The 17,138-nt window shown below is 46.5% G+C and overlaps 1 protein-coding gene across 2 annotated transcripts in view; it reads left to right on the top strand.

Annotated features, from left to right (window-relative positions):
- LOXHD1 (lipoxygenase homology PLAT domains 1) overlaps window positions 1–17,138 on the top strand; it is a 183,771-nt gene that overhangs the window by 7,366 nt on the left and 159,267 nt on the right. For both annotated transcript variants that reach the window (XM_004059372.5, XM_055368048.2), the window contains exons 2-4: window positions 561–675; window positions 7,809–7,889; window positions 10,046–10,230. In XM_004059372.5, the coding sequence (XP_004059420.4) occupies window positions 561–675; window positions 7,809–7,889; window positions 10,046–10,230 (381 nt within the window). The remainder of the gene's footprint in view (window positions 1–560; window positions 676–7,808; window positions 7,890–10,045; window positions 10,231–17,138) is intronic.

Genomic DNA, 17,138 nt, shown 5'->3' with positions numbered 1-17,138 from the left:
CAGTAAACAGAATAAGCTTCAAGGGTTTGAGGAGAGAGAAATCAGAGCCCCTGCCAAAGAAGGACCCCCTGCAAAGCTCTGCACACCCAGCCCTGGGACGGCTTATTCTGAGACTGAAATGTCAGTGCCCAGGAGGTCATGGGAGGTGAGGGCTGGCCACAGTCACCTTGTGTAGAGGGCAGAGAGGAAGCTGGGAGCTGGGTGCAGGCTCTGAAGAAGGCCATGTCTAGGAGGGTATCAGTGTGTTGTGCTGGAAAGATTATAGGATGGGCATCTGGAGGCTTTGGGCCGGGCTCTGGTGTTGATACCGTGCAGGACCTGCCCTCTTGCCCTCAGCCTCCTCGTGTGCAAAACGAGTGCATGGTTTAAATGTGAAGTTTTGATCTTGCAGCAGGACATATCGTGGGTCTCACCATGGCTCAGAGGCCTACAGGATGCAGCAGGGATTCCAAGAGTCCTTTGTGCTTGGGCCTCCCCAGCAAGGGCTGGATTCTCCAGGCCCACACAGGATTCCGGTTTTTTTCTGAGCCTGCAATCTGTCTCCTCCTCTCCTCCTCCAGTGTATGAAGTGGTCACAGCCACGGGGGATGTTCGCGGTGCAGGGACGGATGCCAATGTCTTCATCACGCTTTTTGGAGAGAATGGGCTCTCTCCCAAGCTCCAGCTCACCAGCAAGTGAGTACCCACTTGGCCTTGGTGGGATCCTGGGCCATTAGTCCTGTTGATTAGGTTCTGGGACCCAAGGGTGGCCTGCTTCTCTGGGGAGAAGACACATCTGACCACAGGTTATTAAGTGGTATGAAGCCTCTGCTAATGACAGACCGTGTACCAGCCGGGGATCCCCCGGTGCACCTCCCTCAGCTCCTCTCTTGATTCTTTTGGACGGTAATGCCTCCTATGGATCTCAGAATTCCCAAGAATCCATATTAGCTGTCCCATATTAGCTGTTCCTTAGTTCCATGTGACTTTGGCCCAGTCTCTCTGCACTCAGCGCCTTGGTTTCCTCATATATCATCACACAGATATCGGGAAGACCATACATCTGAGGGAGCTGTGAGCATAAAATACAAGGTCTCACCCAGGGACCAGTGTTGTATTAAACCTGCCTGCCAGCCATTGCACACTCAGCTAGCCGCAGGGATTGCTTGTGTGTGTGCTTGTGCGTGTGTATGCCTTGTGTGCTCTTTTTTATTATAACTAGTGAGAGTTGGGACCGTTGTCTCCTTCGGATCCTTTCCCCCCACTGCATGCACGCATACACCAACATACATGCAAAACCTGAGAACATGTTAGCAGACGAATGGAATTTCAGAGACGTTTTGGGCCTCAGGAGTGGTCTGTTCAGCTGGCTTTCAAACTGTGCTGAATGGAACAGAATTGATCAGCTGGTCTGAGTCCATGAAACATTTGAAAACTGCTGCTCTATTCTAATCTGCTCATGGGGAAACCGAAGCCTGGAAAGGCATGAGTAGCTCAGAGTCATGGAGCTTTTCAACGGTGAAGCTCGTCCTTAAACCCCACGTTTTTTTTTTGTTTGTTTGTTTTTTATTTTTGTTTTTGTTTTGTTTTGTTTTGTTTTGAGATGGAGTCTCGCTCTGTCACCCAGGCTGGAGTGCGGTGGTGCAATTTCAACTGACTGCAACCTCCACATCCCAGGTTCAAGTGATTCTCCTGCCTCAGCCTCCGGAGTAGCTAGGACTACAGGCGTGTGCCACCATAACCGGCTAATTTTTCATATTTTTAATAGAAACGGGGTTTCACCATGTTGGCAAGGCTGGTCTTGAACTCCTGGCTTTAAGTGATCTGCCCGTTTCAGCCTCCCAAAGTGCCAGGATTACAGGTGTGAGCCACTGTGCCTGGCCTTCAAACCTCACATTATTGATGTAGACATTTCCCTTGACCACATGGCCCTATGGTCCCAGGGAGTGTGCTCCTTAGGGGAGTGTGTCCCAGGAAGATGCTCCTTAAGACATCCTGGGGCTCCAGATTGTGACCCTGAGGTTAATGACCCGCCACTTCCAGGGCTGGCAGAGGAAGCTGTAGAGGCCAGGAGATCCCTGCACCCTGTACCTTGCGGGCTGGCCAGGCCCCACGTGACATGGGCTATAGCGTCCATGCTGCTTCATCGAGGCAGGTATAACGTCCCATTTTATCCATTTCCGCAGAACAGGGTACCTGCCTTCTTGTACCGCTTACACGGCAGTTTGACTCGCTTGCAGAAGTCTTTCCGTCCGATGATGTGGGCACGGTAAAGAGAATACATGAAACCTCCATCCTCTTTGCCATGTGTTCCCAGAGTGCACTGCTGTAGGGAGAAGCCTCAAACACTAGGGAGTTGCCCGGTTGGTTTCTGAAGTTCCCAGCTTTTCCTTTTAAAACAAAATGAATCCTTTTCTCCTTTGACGGTGGTCCTCACTGCCTTCCCTCCTTTCACACATTCAGCATCCTCAGATTCTTCCCCTTTTTCATTTGTCAAAAGGTCTTCTCAGGAAGGGCCCCTGAGGCACCCTTTATAACATGGCATGGATTTCCACTGAGCCTCCATTCCCAGGAGTTCGGGTTCCAGCCTTCCCTCTCATGGGGTCTGAAGGGGGTCTAGGGCATGAATGAGCTGGCAGGGCTGGGACCTCCTGGCTTTGCTGAGATCCCATGGGGCAGCCAGCTTCTCCTGGGCAGCCCTGAGGATGGGAATCAACCCTCCCCAATTACCCCAGGGGTTGGCCCCAGAGACTGGTGGTAGTCTCTGCCTATATCTGGACCATGTTCCAGGTTGGGCAGCAAGAGCATAGGTCTGGCCAGGGCCCCAATCCAGCTGGTCGGGAGTGCTCTAGAGCAGAATGGGTGGTCTCAGTGATGGGGACACAGTTCGGAGTTCCATCTGTGGGGCTGGAGAGGCTGGAGACGGGCTTCGAGGAGGGATGGAGGGAGCTGGAGGATGGCCTGGGGGAAGGTCTGCTCTGTGCTGCCAGCATCTCTCCCAGTTCTGTGTATATAGTCAGAGCTCGGCAAAGGCCAGTGGTATCAGTGTGGCTAGAGCGAGACTTTAAAGGGACAGACACTTAATCTGAGTCTTAAGTGGTGAAAATAACTCAGATGAGAGAGAGGAAGAAAGAGGGTCCTTTAGACTGAGGGGAACAGATTGCCAAAGTCTGGAGGCAGCAATGAGTGCTGCGGGCTGATGGGGGCAGAGGAGGCCTGTGGCTGGGAATGTGGGGCCATGTTGATGGGCAGGGAGGGGGAAAGTCAGAAAGGTCTGGAAGGCCAGGCTGAAGAAGGCCTTGCTGGAAAGCTGACCGGTGGAGTTTCAACTTACTGTATCAACAGAGATCATCTGAGCACAGTGAGCAGGACGAGTGGGGAAGGAGGAGGCCAGAGTCTGGCTGCGACAAGAACTGAGAAAAGGCCTTCAAAGAGCATTGAAGGACATGGTCCTTGCTATCTAAGACCTTTCTATTCAAGATGGAAACTGCAGGTCTGTGAGGGGCATTGCTTTCTGAGGAATTCCAGGCTGCCCATGCAACCCAGAACATATGGCAGCTGAGGTCCCCTTGCTCCGTGAGGTCTAGATGCAGTTATCTCAGGCCATCGGCTGCCCCACCCCATCCTGGGATCTGGCTGAGAATGTCCACTGGTCCCACATTCTCCTCGCACCTCACTGTCTACTGCCCTCCCATCCTCTCCACACTGCGTTATCCAAACCCAAACCTCCAGGGGCAGCTAGAACCAACTGCATTTTCCTTGCTCACCCATAATACACACACACATGCATATTTGTGTGTAACACACTTAACTGATAGCCCCTGGCCCCAGAGAGAGTTCACACTGCAGCAATGCAAACAACTTAAAAAGGAATATTAGAGCCTCAGTCTTACAACTCGGCCATCCTCTTTCATGGAGTTTCTCCTGACCTGTCCTCCGTGATCTCTCGCCATGTCTCATCCCACCTCTCCCTCCTGCTTCTCCCACATTCTCTTTCTTCTTTCTCACCCCTCAATTCTTGTCATTCTTGTGCCTTTCCTTCTGTGCCCCAGGTCTTCACTTTCACTCCCAAATGCTGTATTAGGATTTTTTTTTCCTAGTACAGAATAATTCCTTCTTCAAGAGGAACTTCAGTACCAGCGCTGATTGTCTTTGCCTTTGTGGTCTGGTGCCTACATTCCTTGGTACTCAGTGGACTTAGATTCTCCCGTTAGTGAACCTCTACCTCGACCCCACCCCAGTTAAGCACCCACAGCAGTGGCTGCCAGAAGAAGGCCCCATCTTCTGGGTTTCCTCGCACTCTTCCCTATTAACCAGGGCCACCTCCAGCTCCGAGTCATGTGTTCAGAATATGGCAAAAGGATGGGATCTCATGTATCGTCTGGAACATGGTTATTTGGTTGAAAATTCACCATCTGAGCATGTCAGAGAATGCCTGGCATTTTAGCCCGATGGCTCTGCTGGCTGATGGCTAAAATGCCCCGTGCAGCCTGTAAAGGATCTCTGTGTGGGGGTTCCTGCTGAATGGCAGGGGCTGTGCACTGCCTTAGCCTTTATGTGAGAATCGACCAGTGGCCTTGGTGAGGCTCCAGGCTTCCGGAAGGAAACATGAAGATTTCTAAGATTTCCTTTGACCCGAAACCCTCTCTCCTTTCTATTTCTTTCCTACCCCCAGTTTTCTGAAACCCACAGGCATTTGCAATCCAGATGTGAGGATTTCAGAAGCTGATCCTGAGATGGGGGCTTATTTGGGATGATCCCAGCCCTGACCCTGAGTGAAGGGAGTCAGAAGAGCCCTGCCTCTGCCACTCTTTCCTCCTCTTCTTGTGATGTGGAAAGCCTTCCCCTTGTCTTCCAAAAAGAGATTGGTGTCCATCTCATAAGCACTGCGGAACCCAGAAATATTCCAGTGTAGTCCTGAGACAGCGTGGAGCACTCCCTCTGCTCTTGCTCTGTCCATCCTGGTGGATCTTCTCCCTGGTGTCCCTGCTTCCACATACGCTCGTCTCCACCCCCCAGCAAGTGACTATAAAGCGCCGTGCCATGGTGGATTGTTTCACAAATGCTTTGGAACGTATGTATTCACGTTCAGCCTGGTCACTGGAAGGTAATGGAGGTAACTCACATTTTTTTTTTTCTTTTTTAGAGACAGGGTCTCACTCTGTCACCCAGGCTGGAGTGCAGTGTCAAGATCAAGGCTCACTCACTGCAACCTCAAATTCCTGGGCTCAAGTGATTCTCTCGCCTCAGCCTCCTGAGTAACTGAGACTACAGGTGCACACCACCAGACCCAGCCAATTTTTAAATTTTTTTGTAGAGATATCTCTTGCTATGTTGGCCAGGCTGGTCTTCAATTCCCAGCCTCAAATGATTCTCCTGCCTCGGCCTCTCGAGGCACTGTGATTATAGGCATAAGCCATCACATCCACCACATTCTTAAATGATACCGTCATGGGTGCAGGGCCTTTCTAGAGCTTTCCTTTACTGAATGCAACTGTCGGAGCTTCTTTTCTGGAACTTTCATCAGAAGCACCCTGGAAAGCCAGCTGCTTTCCTTCCAAGTCACACCTTGTCTTTGGCTAAAAATGGGGATACTTCCCCTCCTTTTTCCCTACTTGCTGGCAATGGCTGTTTCTAAAATTTCAGGCACCATCAGAAGATGAAGCCCAGTAATTCCCAAACAGCTTCCAACGAATTTGATCCAGGCAGCCTGCAGACTGGGCTGGGGATGGGGGAGTTGCTGAAACATGGGATTGTGCTTTTTTCATAATTACAGAAACAATATGTGTTCCTTTTGGAAAGTTAAAAATGTATATAGACAAGAACAAGGAGCCAACACTTCATAATGGCCTCACCATCTAGACATGATTTTTTAAAAGTAAATCTTCTCACTCCATTGTTTTTAAATGAAGATGGTATCCCGTTTGTATTGATTATTCTGTTTGTACATTCTGGTCTTAACCTACCTTTTCTTTTAAGCCTATATTATAAACCTATTTCTGTTTCATTAAGTATTTTTTTTTACAATAGGGTTTTTAATGGTTGCAAAGTATTTCATTACATAGCTTCCCAGGGTGACTGTTTCTTAGGGTGTTTATTTGATGGAGAGGCTTTGTCTATTTATTCTAAAGATCACTTGCCTTGTCTTATATATTGGAAAAGAAAATCCCTCTTATTCCTTTTTTTTGTTTCCCATTTATATAATCCTGACGTGCAGAAACAATGTCCACACATTCTCCAAGTTATTGACAGCTGCTGTGACTCTGAACCAAAGCATGGGGTGTGTTGTTATTCTCCTTTGAAAGTGAAATTCCCACATCAGGCAGACCCTCACGATTGCTAGTTTGATTTAGTTCCCTTTAAGTGCTTGGTCTGGTAAATTATTTTCCTGGGTAGGAGGATTTACTGGTGCTTCGTGGAGAAAACTTTGTATTTTCCTTGCTCTTCATCAGGAGCTAACAGTCGACATTCTCTGTCTTTATTTTGCCAATGGTGGAGTAGAAACTCTGGGCACTTTGCCCTGCCTCCTCCCTCCCTTCCTAAGGTACCTGCAGCAAGCCTGGGTGTCACCCCTTTCACTCCAGCAAACTCAGAAGGTTCTGTGCCTCTCTCCTCCTCATCCTTTGCACCCAGGCTGCATCCTGTGGGGGTCTCTTTTCCCTGACAAGGCTGCCTCCATGTACATTTTTGTCTGGAGTTAAGGAAACTTCTTCCTAGGGCAGATTGTTTGACACCATGAGTCCGTTCACAGAATCACAGCTCCTGGGTTCTGTAGAACCTTAAAAGCCGTCTATTACCAAGAGAGTCTGAGCCTGATGCCTTGGGGAGAAGGCCCTTCCCCTTCCGCTTTATTTTAAAAGACGTCCATGGTGGATAAATCTTCTGTGATGGCACACATCTTCTATGATTTTCCTTTCCCATGAGCTGTGTGCTGTTCCTGAGAGTCCTGGCTGAGAGCGCTGAGTGAGGCCTGCAGCTCTCAGCCCAGTGGGATAAACTGGGGACAGCAAGAGCTGCTGGCAGGCCTGGGCTCAAATGGCAGGGGCCCCGGCCCTGCACACAGGATGGAACAGCTGTTGACATGAGCTTCGAACTTCTGCTCCCGGAGGATTCTGTGGCGAGGCTGCTGCAGCCCTCCTGTGTCTATGCTCACTGTACTTAGGATGCTCCTGAATCTGGACTTGCCTGGCTGCCTCACGGCTGATGTCTCAGGTGTATTTTCTTCTGTTCACACCATTTGCAGGATGCCAGAGATGCACTTCCCTCACTGCCCTACTTCCCTGGCTGTTGGTTTGGGGTTGAGTGTTTTCTTTCTTGTTGGAATGGCAGGACCATGGACTGCCACCCAAGGTCTGCATCTACTTGGGGCTGCCATTGCAACTTTTCCCAGCAAAAGCAAGGCCAGTGAGGGGGAGTGGCAAGAAGGCCCAAGAGTCCTAAGGTGTTTATTCCTTCCTTCCTCCTCCATCCACCCAACCCAGAGCAGCCAAAGGGCATGGGGTCATGACTGGGAGAGCCAGGTTCTGGTCCCAGCTCTGCTACCAACTAGTGGTTTGTAAAATGGGGCTGGTATTGTCTGTGTGCTTGTTTTAGTGACTCACAGCAAGGATCAAATGAGAACCTGGGTGTGAGGGCACGGAATGATACTAGCAGTCCCTGCCCTCCCCTGGGAACCATGTCAGAAGGGAATCTTGGAATGGGATCTTGTTGCTCATAGCTCTCCCCAGGAGTGGGATGATGGAGGAAGAAGCGGAATGCCAGCCCTTGGCTCTCCTCCCAGGCCTGTGAGCCAACAGCTGATCTGCACTAACTGCACGTGTTCATTGCAGGAGCAAGTCTGCCTTTGAGAAGGGCAACGTCGATGTGTTCCGGGTGAGAACCAACAATGTGGGCCTCATCTACAAAGTCAGGTGAGAAGCTGGCGCCTGACTAGGATTGAGGGTGGAGATGAAAGTGAGGGATTGACTTCAATATTGACAATTTCTGGGTATGAATTACTTCCCAGCTGTTATTTGAGGGGCTACCAAAGGCCCAAATCTTTCCCTGTCATCCTGAATCACAGTGCCCTAAACTTCCCCACTGGAGATTCATTTTTTTTGGGTTAAGACAATTCAAGACAAATTTTTACAAACTTGAGAATATGCTGTGAGAGACATTATAGCATAGTGGTTAGGGGCAGAGACTCTGAGTCCAGAGTGCCTGGGTTCAAGTGTCTGTTCTGTTATTTACTAGCTGTGCCACTTTGGACAGGTTATCTCTCCAAACCTCAGTTTCCTCATCTGTAAAAATGGTGCCTCATCGGTGATAACCCTAGGACTCAATGAGTTAGTGCTTGGAACAGTAACTGGCACACAGTAAACACTCAGCAAGTGGTAGAGATACCAAGTCCTGTTGCAGCACGTCTTTGGACAGAGAGCATCCGCAGTCTTGCCCTCTCTGGGGGGGTTCTTGTGAAGGTATAAGGAGAGATTACTAGTTCAATGGCAGAGGAAGAGCCTTCAATTGCCTCCCTTTTCCCTTCCTTGTCCCTGCCATCCACCCCTATTCAAGTTCATGCCCATTGTCAGATGTTCATTTGTGATCTGATTGCACCCAGACTAAGGCTGGACAGGGGTCAAATGCAGCCTCAGTTTAGTCCTGATTTTTTTTCCCTTCTGCTAGAAAATACAATATCACGAACTCTCTTTGCTGGGGAAATAAGGGGCACATGAATATCCTGGGTATCGATTAAGTGTAGGGAAGGAGGTTACGAGCAGGGAAAGGGCTCTTGCAGGGGAGATTGGGAAGGGCTGTCATTGTGTGAGTAAAGGCAACCTCTAGCTGAGGTCCTACTATGTGCCAGACTTTGAGCCAGACAGAGGCATACATCCTTCTAAGGGAAGGGCCTGGTATATCATGGGTTTCATCTGTCTGTTGGGGTTGTGTGCTGTATCGAGCTGTGGTTGTCCTGTTAACACTTGCAAGGATAAAGCCTCACAGGGGTAAGATGTTTGATGCAAAGTGAGGTCCAGGGGTCAAGAAACTGGACATTGGAGAGGAGATAGAGGGGGCTATGGGAAGTGTGAGAAGATTTTAGGGACAGATTTTGAAGAGTCTGAATCTATACTGCCCAGTGCAGTAGCCCCTGACCATATGTGGCTATTACACTTGAAATGTGGCTAATCCAAATTGAGGCGTGCTACCTATATAAAATACACAGCAGATTTTTGAAGCCTTAGTACAAGAAAAAGAATGAAAAAATAGCTCATTAATACATTTTTACGTAATTATATGTTGAGATGGTAAATGGAATTAAATGAAACATATTATTAAAATTCTACCAGTTTCTTTGGATCTTTTTACATGTGGCTATTAGGAAACTTTTAAATTGCATCTGTGGCTCACATGTGTGACTCATGTTATGTCTATGGGACCACCCTGGTCTAGATGGCCATAGGGGTCCTCTGGATTGTAGGACTAAGGGGAGTATCTGCTTGTTGTCCAGGTCCAGGAGTCATGATGAAGAGAGGGACACACTTAATCATCTCACAGCAATGGGAGGGGCAGTTGAGCCCCAGGGTATAAGCTGTGTCCTGTAAATCAGGTGGTCTAGTTGGCTTCTGCTTCCTGGGGATTCCCTTGTCATTTTTTCCCTTTACTGTCCTGTTTGACCTTGACTCAGCTGGATATCAAGAAGTGTTGTGTGTATCCGTGCTTGAGCCAGAGTGGGAGAGGCTCACTGCTTTCAAAGGCCAGGGTAAGGAAACAGACCTGAACAGCCAGGACCTCAAAGGGGAAGATCAAGATGATCCCACGGCAAGCCCTAGGGATCTTGGATTTTCTGTGAAAGGCGATAGTTAATATTTCCTTGCGTGCAATGTAACAGTGTAACATTCAGTAATGTGCACATCCAGCTTGCAAGGTATCCCCATTTTATAGATGAGGAAACTGAGGTTCAGGAGATAAAGTAACAACAACAACAGAATAATTGGACCTCTCTTTGGAGTAAACATCTGGGTATTCCAGTATGGAAGGGGTGCTGTTTCAGTTCTGCCAGTGATGGTGTGGGCCTTGGCTTCTGCCTCAGGATTGAGCATGACAACACGGGCTTGAATGCCAGCTGGTACCTGGACCATGTGATTGTGACCGACATGAAGAGGCCTCATCTCCGTTACTACTTCAACTGCAACAACTGGCTGAGCAAGGTGGAAGGTGACCGCCAGTGGTGCCGTGACCTGCTGGCCAGCTTCAACCCCATGGACATGCCCAGAGGTCAGTGCCTAGGCTCTGCCATCCCTCCCTAGCTGGGCTGGGCTCACCCAGGAAAGAATCGTGCCTGTCTTGCTCTGGGCAGTCTCACCTACCTCATCTTGGCATGCCTCCAGGGCCTTCCTGTTGGTTAGGGCCAAGGGGAAGCCCCATATCTTCCTGGGGCCTTCCTATGGGCAACTTTTTATGCTCTAGGGGTACAAGGAGGTGGAAAATACAAGAAGGATTGGAGGCATGATGGAAGGATAGGCACAGCCCTGAGCAAATCCTGTGTTCTCAATGATTCTTGTTGATGGGGTATCTATCGGAAGTCCCCTTTGAGATCAAGGCAGCCTTCCCCATTTTCCTATCCTTTTTCTTTTCTTACGATGCCCAAGGCAGGTGAGTTACAGCCAAGGCATAGTGGGTAGGAATCAGAGCTTGCAGCTGCCAGAGCTCATCATGCTGCCCTCTGACTCCTCCTGATTTTATGAGGAGTAAAACAACTTATTTCAAGTGACATCTCTGGGCAAAGGCCTTAAATTCAATCATTTTAATTTTACAGGAATAATGGGAGGCAGATACATTTGTCCCCCAAAGTTCTGGCCTCATCTCATCCCATCACGGAACATATTTGCTTTTCCAAAAAGGGGGGCATTACACTGCAGGCACCATCACCAGAATACCGTGCTCTCATAGAGTCATGGACCATGAGAGGGGAAGGGACTTTGGAGCCAGGAGATGAGAAGTGGCTTCCTACAGTCACTCAGTTGAACAACAGAAGGCTAACACACTTGTTGGAGTCTGCCTTCCAGCGTGTACTCCAAGCTCCACCCTTTATCCATTGTCTTGATGGGCTTTAGCTCTCAATTTCTGTATCTCTAATTTTCTACCTCCCAGCTAAACTTGACACTTGACTTGTTCCTCTGTGATTCCTATCATCATAACTTACAACTTCATTGATTCTTTTATTTTTATTTTATTTGTTTATTTATTTTTGAAATGGAGTTTCACTCTTGTTGCCCAAGCTGAAGTGAAATGGCACAATCTTCGCTCACTGTGATCTCTGCTTCCTGGGTTCAAGTGATTCTCCTGCCTCAGCCTCCTGAGTAGCTGGGATTACAGGTGCCTGACACCACACCCAGCTAATTTTTTGTATTTACCGTAGAGACGAGGTTTCACCATGTTGGCCAGGCTGGTCTGAAACTCCTGACCTCAGGTGATCCACCCACCTCGGCCTCCCAAAGTGCTGGGATTACAGGCATGAGCCACCGTGCCCGGCCATTGATTTTTTTTAAAACACATTATTGATCTTTTCTCTGATTATAGAAACCAAATTTGATCATTGTAGAAAATTTAGAAAATAGATATATGCAAACATGAAGAATACTTGTAATTCCATTACTTGAAAAAATAACACTGGTGACATTTTTATGTCTTCATTTCTAGTCTTTTTTATGCATATATAGTTTAAATGAATGGGCTGGTGCAACACCCCGTTTCACAGCATGACTATTTCTGTGCCATTAAATATTGCTCGACACCCCTCCTTGGAATGGCTCTGTGGTGCCCTGGAGCATGGAGATACCATCATTTATTCACTGGATCCCTTATCATTGGACATTTGTACTGTGCTCCCCCTCTAAAAAATTTTTGCTATTATAACAATGCTATTATAAATACTTCACCTAAATCTTTGCACAGGTTTATGATTCTTTCCTTAAGATAAACTCCTAAGTGGAATTTCTAAGTCAAGTGGAATGTACATGCTTAAAGCTTTTGAGGGACATTTCTGAATTGCTCTAGATAGGGTGTATCTTTGCACAGTATTACCAGCTGTGTAAGGGTGCCTATGTCCCTCACCCTTGCCAACATTTGGTAGTATTGTTTGATTATCCAGTTGGATAATTAAAGGGGATTTTTGATGTCCTTTCTTTGATTACTGGTGAGGTTGAACTTTTTTCATACATTTATCGGCAATTTGTATGTGTGTGTGTGTGTTTGTGTGTGTGTATGAGAGAGAGAAAGAGAAAGAATTTTTTGCCTGGGCCCTTCACCTGTTTTTTCAACTGGGGTGAATTTCATAGATTCTTCCATAAACATTAAGCTTCTTTAATTCTTTATCCAACCTCTACTATGATCAATCTTTAGCACACTGTCAAACTTGCCACTTTTCAGCTCATCTGACCTGCTTTGGTCACTCAAAAATCCAGGGTTCCACTGTCAGGAGAAGAGCCTCTGAAAAGTCATCATGAGAAACAATTCATGTAACTCAGTGGTTCTTCAGGGTTCCACAAGAATCCTCAGGGTAGACACCCCCTGACCTAGTCTTTGTATGAGGCTTCCTGGGCCCCCAGCTCCTTCACAGGCTAGAGGGCATTAGGTTCTTAGTATTTCCAGGCTGGATTCCAGAGAATGGAATGAAAAAGGGGTTCAAATATTCCAATGGTTTTTTTCTGTTTGTTTGTTTTCTGTTTTTGTTTTGCGGTGGAGTTTCCCTCTTGTTGCCCAGGCTGGAGTGCAACGGCACGATCTCGGCTCACTTCACCCTCCACCTCCCGGGTTCAAGTGATTCTCTTGCCTCAGCCTCCTGAGTAGCTGGGACTACAGGTGTACACCACCACACCCGGCTAATTTTTGTATTTTCAGTGGAGATGGAGTTTCTTCATGTTGGCCAGCCTAGTCTTGAACTCCCAACCTCAGGTGATCCACCCGCCTCGGCCTCCCAAAGTGCTGGGATTACAGGTGTGAGCCACTGCACCCAGGCTTCAAATATTCCAATGACTGCATTGGTAAAGAAAAAGTTAAATTTCTTTGCTTTTCACCTGAAATTACGTCAACTTGGTATTTGGCTGCTACTTCGATGATAAAAATGGGGTCTATTATTTCATCCATGAAGTTTGGTAGGTAAAATATTTCAAAACATGCAATATGGACAGTAATAGGAGAGAGTAAAGGGGGGCATGTTCAGTGAATTTATACCACCAGCCCCCAAAGTTGGACAGACTGTTAGGGAGCCTGTTCCTCTCTCCCCACCCTCAAGGGCCAGTTCCCAAAGTTCTGGCTGGCAATCACTGGAACCTTCTCTTATTCCTGCTCTTCAGGGAGGGGAGGTGTTCTAGGCTGACCAACTGACCCTTTGACGGAAGTGATTGGCAGATCCTCGTCGAGTGGAGGGAACTGGACCTTGATCAGGTTTCCAGGTGTTCCTCTAATGGGAATCTTGCATTTCATGCGTCAAGACACAGGTGTGAGGGAGCCTGCCCTACCTGTAGGCACAGAAGGTGAGCTGGGGGGCACCAGGACTGTTGCACAGTACGGTGCCTGACATTCGCTGGAGATGACTGTTTCATCTCTAGGCTCTTCTTTAAATGCACTTCCTGGGGAAGTACCCAACCTCTAACCCCTTAAAGGGAATGGCATCTTTAGGACTGCCCTCTTCCTTAATGGGGTCCACTGGGTAGAAGGTAGAGATGATGAAAGACAGACAGGAGGTTTCAAGGGAAGGTGGCAGAAGCTGATCAGCCTCACAGTTTTGTGGATAGAAGATCCTAGAACCAAGTTCAATTTCTTAGTCCTTCTCAATTTGTTGGTGAAAATCGCTACATTTGGCACCTTAAAGACATCAAGCAGGACCAACCAAATGGCTGTGGCTTTCGGTTTTCTGGGTCTGATCTCCAGGACTCGGGGATCTATTGCTGGGGTCTGAAGAGGCAGGTTGTTTGTGCTCCCTCAGTCCATCTAGGGGGCTCTCAAACTTCAGTAACTCACATTTCATCTTCAAGAGTTTTGCCTGATTCAAGTACTGCTTGCATTATTAATTACTACTACTTCTTTAACTCACTTTTTACAACTTACATTAACTTATAAATTTATTTTAATAAGAAAGTTGATATTACTATCATAAAAAACTGTTATCATTTGCTATAAATGTCAGGCTTACACTAGTACATATTAACATAAATTCACAACATTAGATAAATCTCATATAGCATTGCTAGCATCTTATGTCCCACCAGTGGTATGCAGACTGTACCCTGGTAAACAATACCAGCCTTGATCTGAGAGGAAGGGGAGGCAGGGTGTTGATTACAGAGATGGGTGCACAGAGGCCCAGGGATGTGGGGATCCATCCAAGGTTAAATGGCCAATTGCTGATGGAGCTAGGACTAGACTGTGGATCTCCTTATTCTCAGTTCAATTGCTTTCTGCCTGCCCCTTGCGTAGGACATGACCAAGGGCAATTAGTCTGGCACCTAAGAGGTCAGAGCCTGTGATTGTGGGGATTGTGGGGGTTAGTTGGGACAACCTCCTGCTGTCACAAGAACCCCTTCTACATAACCCCTATCAGTTGCTTCTCCAGCTTTGGTTTGAGTCAAACCTTCCTGGAATTAAACCCCCTAGTCTCCCTGAGGCTTCTGCTTGTCTGTTCCAGTGTTTCCGACACAACACAGTGTCTATCTAGGCATCAGCCCTTCAGCTGCCAGAAGACAGGGTTCCGTCCTCTCAGGAACACAACCCCAGGATCCTTGACCTCTCTTTTTGTGGTCCCTTCCCAAGAAGGTACCTACTAGTCTAGAACCCTGTGTTCCAGACAGGGGACCATTAGCACAGAGGAAGGGGCCTCCCTGACTCTGTTATCCTGCTTCTTTTAAAAAAAAAATTGTGGTAAAATATGCATAACATAAAATTTGCCACCTTCACCATTTTTAAATGGACAGTTCAGTGGCATTAAGTACATTCACATTGTTGTGCAACCGTCACCACCATCAATCTCTAAAACTTTCTCATCTTGCCACCCTGAAACTCTGTGCCCATTAAACACTAACTCTCCATTACCTGAGATCCTGGTAAACTCTATTCTACTTTCTGTCTCTGTAAATTTGGCTAATCCAGGAATCTTATACAGGGTGAGTCTAGTCCAGAATGCTTGGGACCAGAAGTGTTTTGGATTTGGGATTTTTTTTTTCTCCAGATTTTGGAATGCTTGCATAGGCCTACTGAGATATTTTGGGGATGGAAGCCAAGTCTATCATGAAATTCATTTGTTTCATATGTACCTTATACATGTAGCCCAAAGATAATTTTATACAACATTTCTGAAAATACTGTGCTGGAAGCAAAGTTTTACGGCATTTCATCTGTGACCTGTCACATGAGGTCAGGTGGTATAATTTTCCATTCATGGCATTGTGTCAGTATTCAAAAAGTTTTGTATTTTGGAGCATTTCAGATTTTGGATTTCTGTGTTAGGGATACCCAACTGTACAAGTGGAATCATACAATATTTGTCCTTTTGCATCTAGCTCATTTCACTTAGTATAATATCTTCAGATTTCATCCATGCTATGGCACGTGTCAGAATTTCCTTCCTTTTTAAGGCTGAATAGCATCCCATTGTATGGGTATACCACAACTTATTGGTCCATTCTGTTGATAGACATTGGACTATTTCCACCTTTTAGCTATTGTGATTAATGCTGCTATGAACATGGGTGTACAAATATTTGTTCAAGTCCCTGTTTTCAATTCTTTTGGGCATATACACACAGATTTGCTGGGTATTATATGTAATTTTGAGTAACCACCATACTGTTTTCTACAGTGGTTGTACCATTTTACATTCCTACCAGCAATGCACACGAGTTCTAATTTCTCCAGATCCTGACCAACACTCGCTATTTTCTGTTTTTTAAAAAACAATAGCCATCCTAATGGGTGGGAAATGATCCCTAATGATTAGTGATGTTGAGAATCTCTTCATGTGCTTATTGGTAATTTGCATATCTTCTTTGGAGAATAACCATTCAAATCCTTCATCCATTTTTAAATTAAGTTGTTTATCTTTTTATTGTTGAATTGTAGACCTCTGTTACATATTCTGGGTATTAACCCCTTTTCAGATATATGATTTACAAATATTTTTCTCCCATTCGATGAGTTGTCTTTTTACTCTGTTGATAGTGTCCACTGATGCCCAAAAGTTTTAATTTTTATGAAACCAATTAATCTATTTTTTCTTTTGTTGTCTGTGCTTTTGGTGTCATATCTAAAAAATTGCCAAGGTCAATGTCATGAAGATTTTTCTCCCATGTTTTCTTCTAAGAATGTTATAGTTTTTGTTGTTACATTTAGGTCTTTGGTCCATTTTGAGTGAAATTTTGCAGATGATATAAATCAAGGTCCAACTTCACTCTTTTGCAGTGGATATTCAGTTTTCCCAGCACTATTTGTTGAAAAGACTGTCCCTTCCTTATTGAACAGTTTTGGCACCCCTGTTGAAAATTATTTGACTATATATATGATAGTTTATTTCTGGGCTCTCTGTTCTATTCCACTGGTCTATATGACTGTCTTTATGCCACTACCACACTGTTTGATTACTGTAGCTTTGCAGTAAGTTTTAAAATCAGGAAGTGTGAGACCTCAAACTTTTGTTCTTTTTCAAGATTATTTTGGCTATTCAGGATCCCTTAATAGGTCACTTCTTTTAATGCATTCCAAATGTTCATTAAGTGATTTTAACAGTGACCATAGGCCATATTTCAGTCAAAAAGCTTTTGTTCATCTGGAAGAAAAGAGGGGTAAATGCCTTCACCTCAACTCCTCAGTTCTTGCCCAAGACTTCAAGGCTCCTGGAGAAACCTCCTGGATTCTCTTGACTCATCCCCATGTGAATCAGTAGGAGTGGGCGTCCCAGTCTTGGCTGGCTGCCCTCAACCTGTCAATGGAATGGTTCAGTCAGACATCACACGTGAATAAGCATTTCAGACATACACAGAGCCGGCACAGGGAGTTAGCAGCCATCTCTAGGCTTGTCTCACTCTAAGAGTGGGCGTCAGGGGTCCTGGCACCTTCTGGGGCCTGTGGAAGGCTGGCAACCGCTTTTCCAGCATATCCGCATTTATTATCCCTGGGAACAGAGTCTTGGC

This window comes from Gorilla gorilla, chromosome 17, assembly GCF_029281585.2.
Source record: "Gorilla gorilla gorilla isolate KB3781 chromosome 17, NHGRI_mGorGor1-v2.1_pri, whole genome shotgun sequence".
Classification (NCBI taxonomy): Eukaryota; Metazoa; Chordata; class Mammalia; order Primates; family Hominidae; genus Gorilla; species Gorilla gorilla.
Note: the sequence above shows the minus strand (reverse complement) of the source record. Positions and strands in the feature narration are given on the sequence as shown.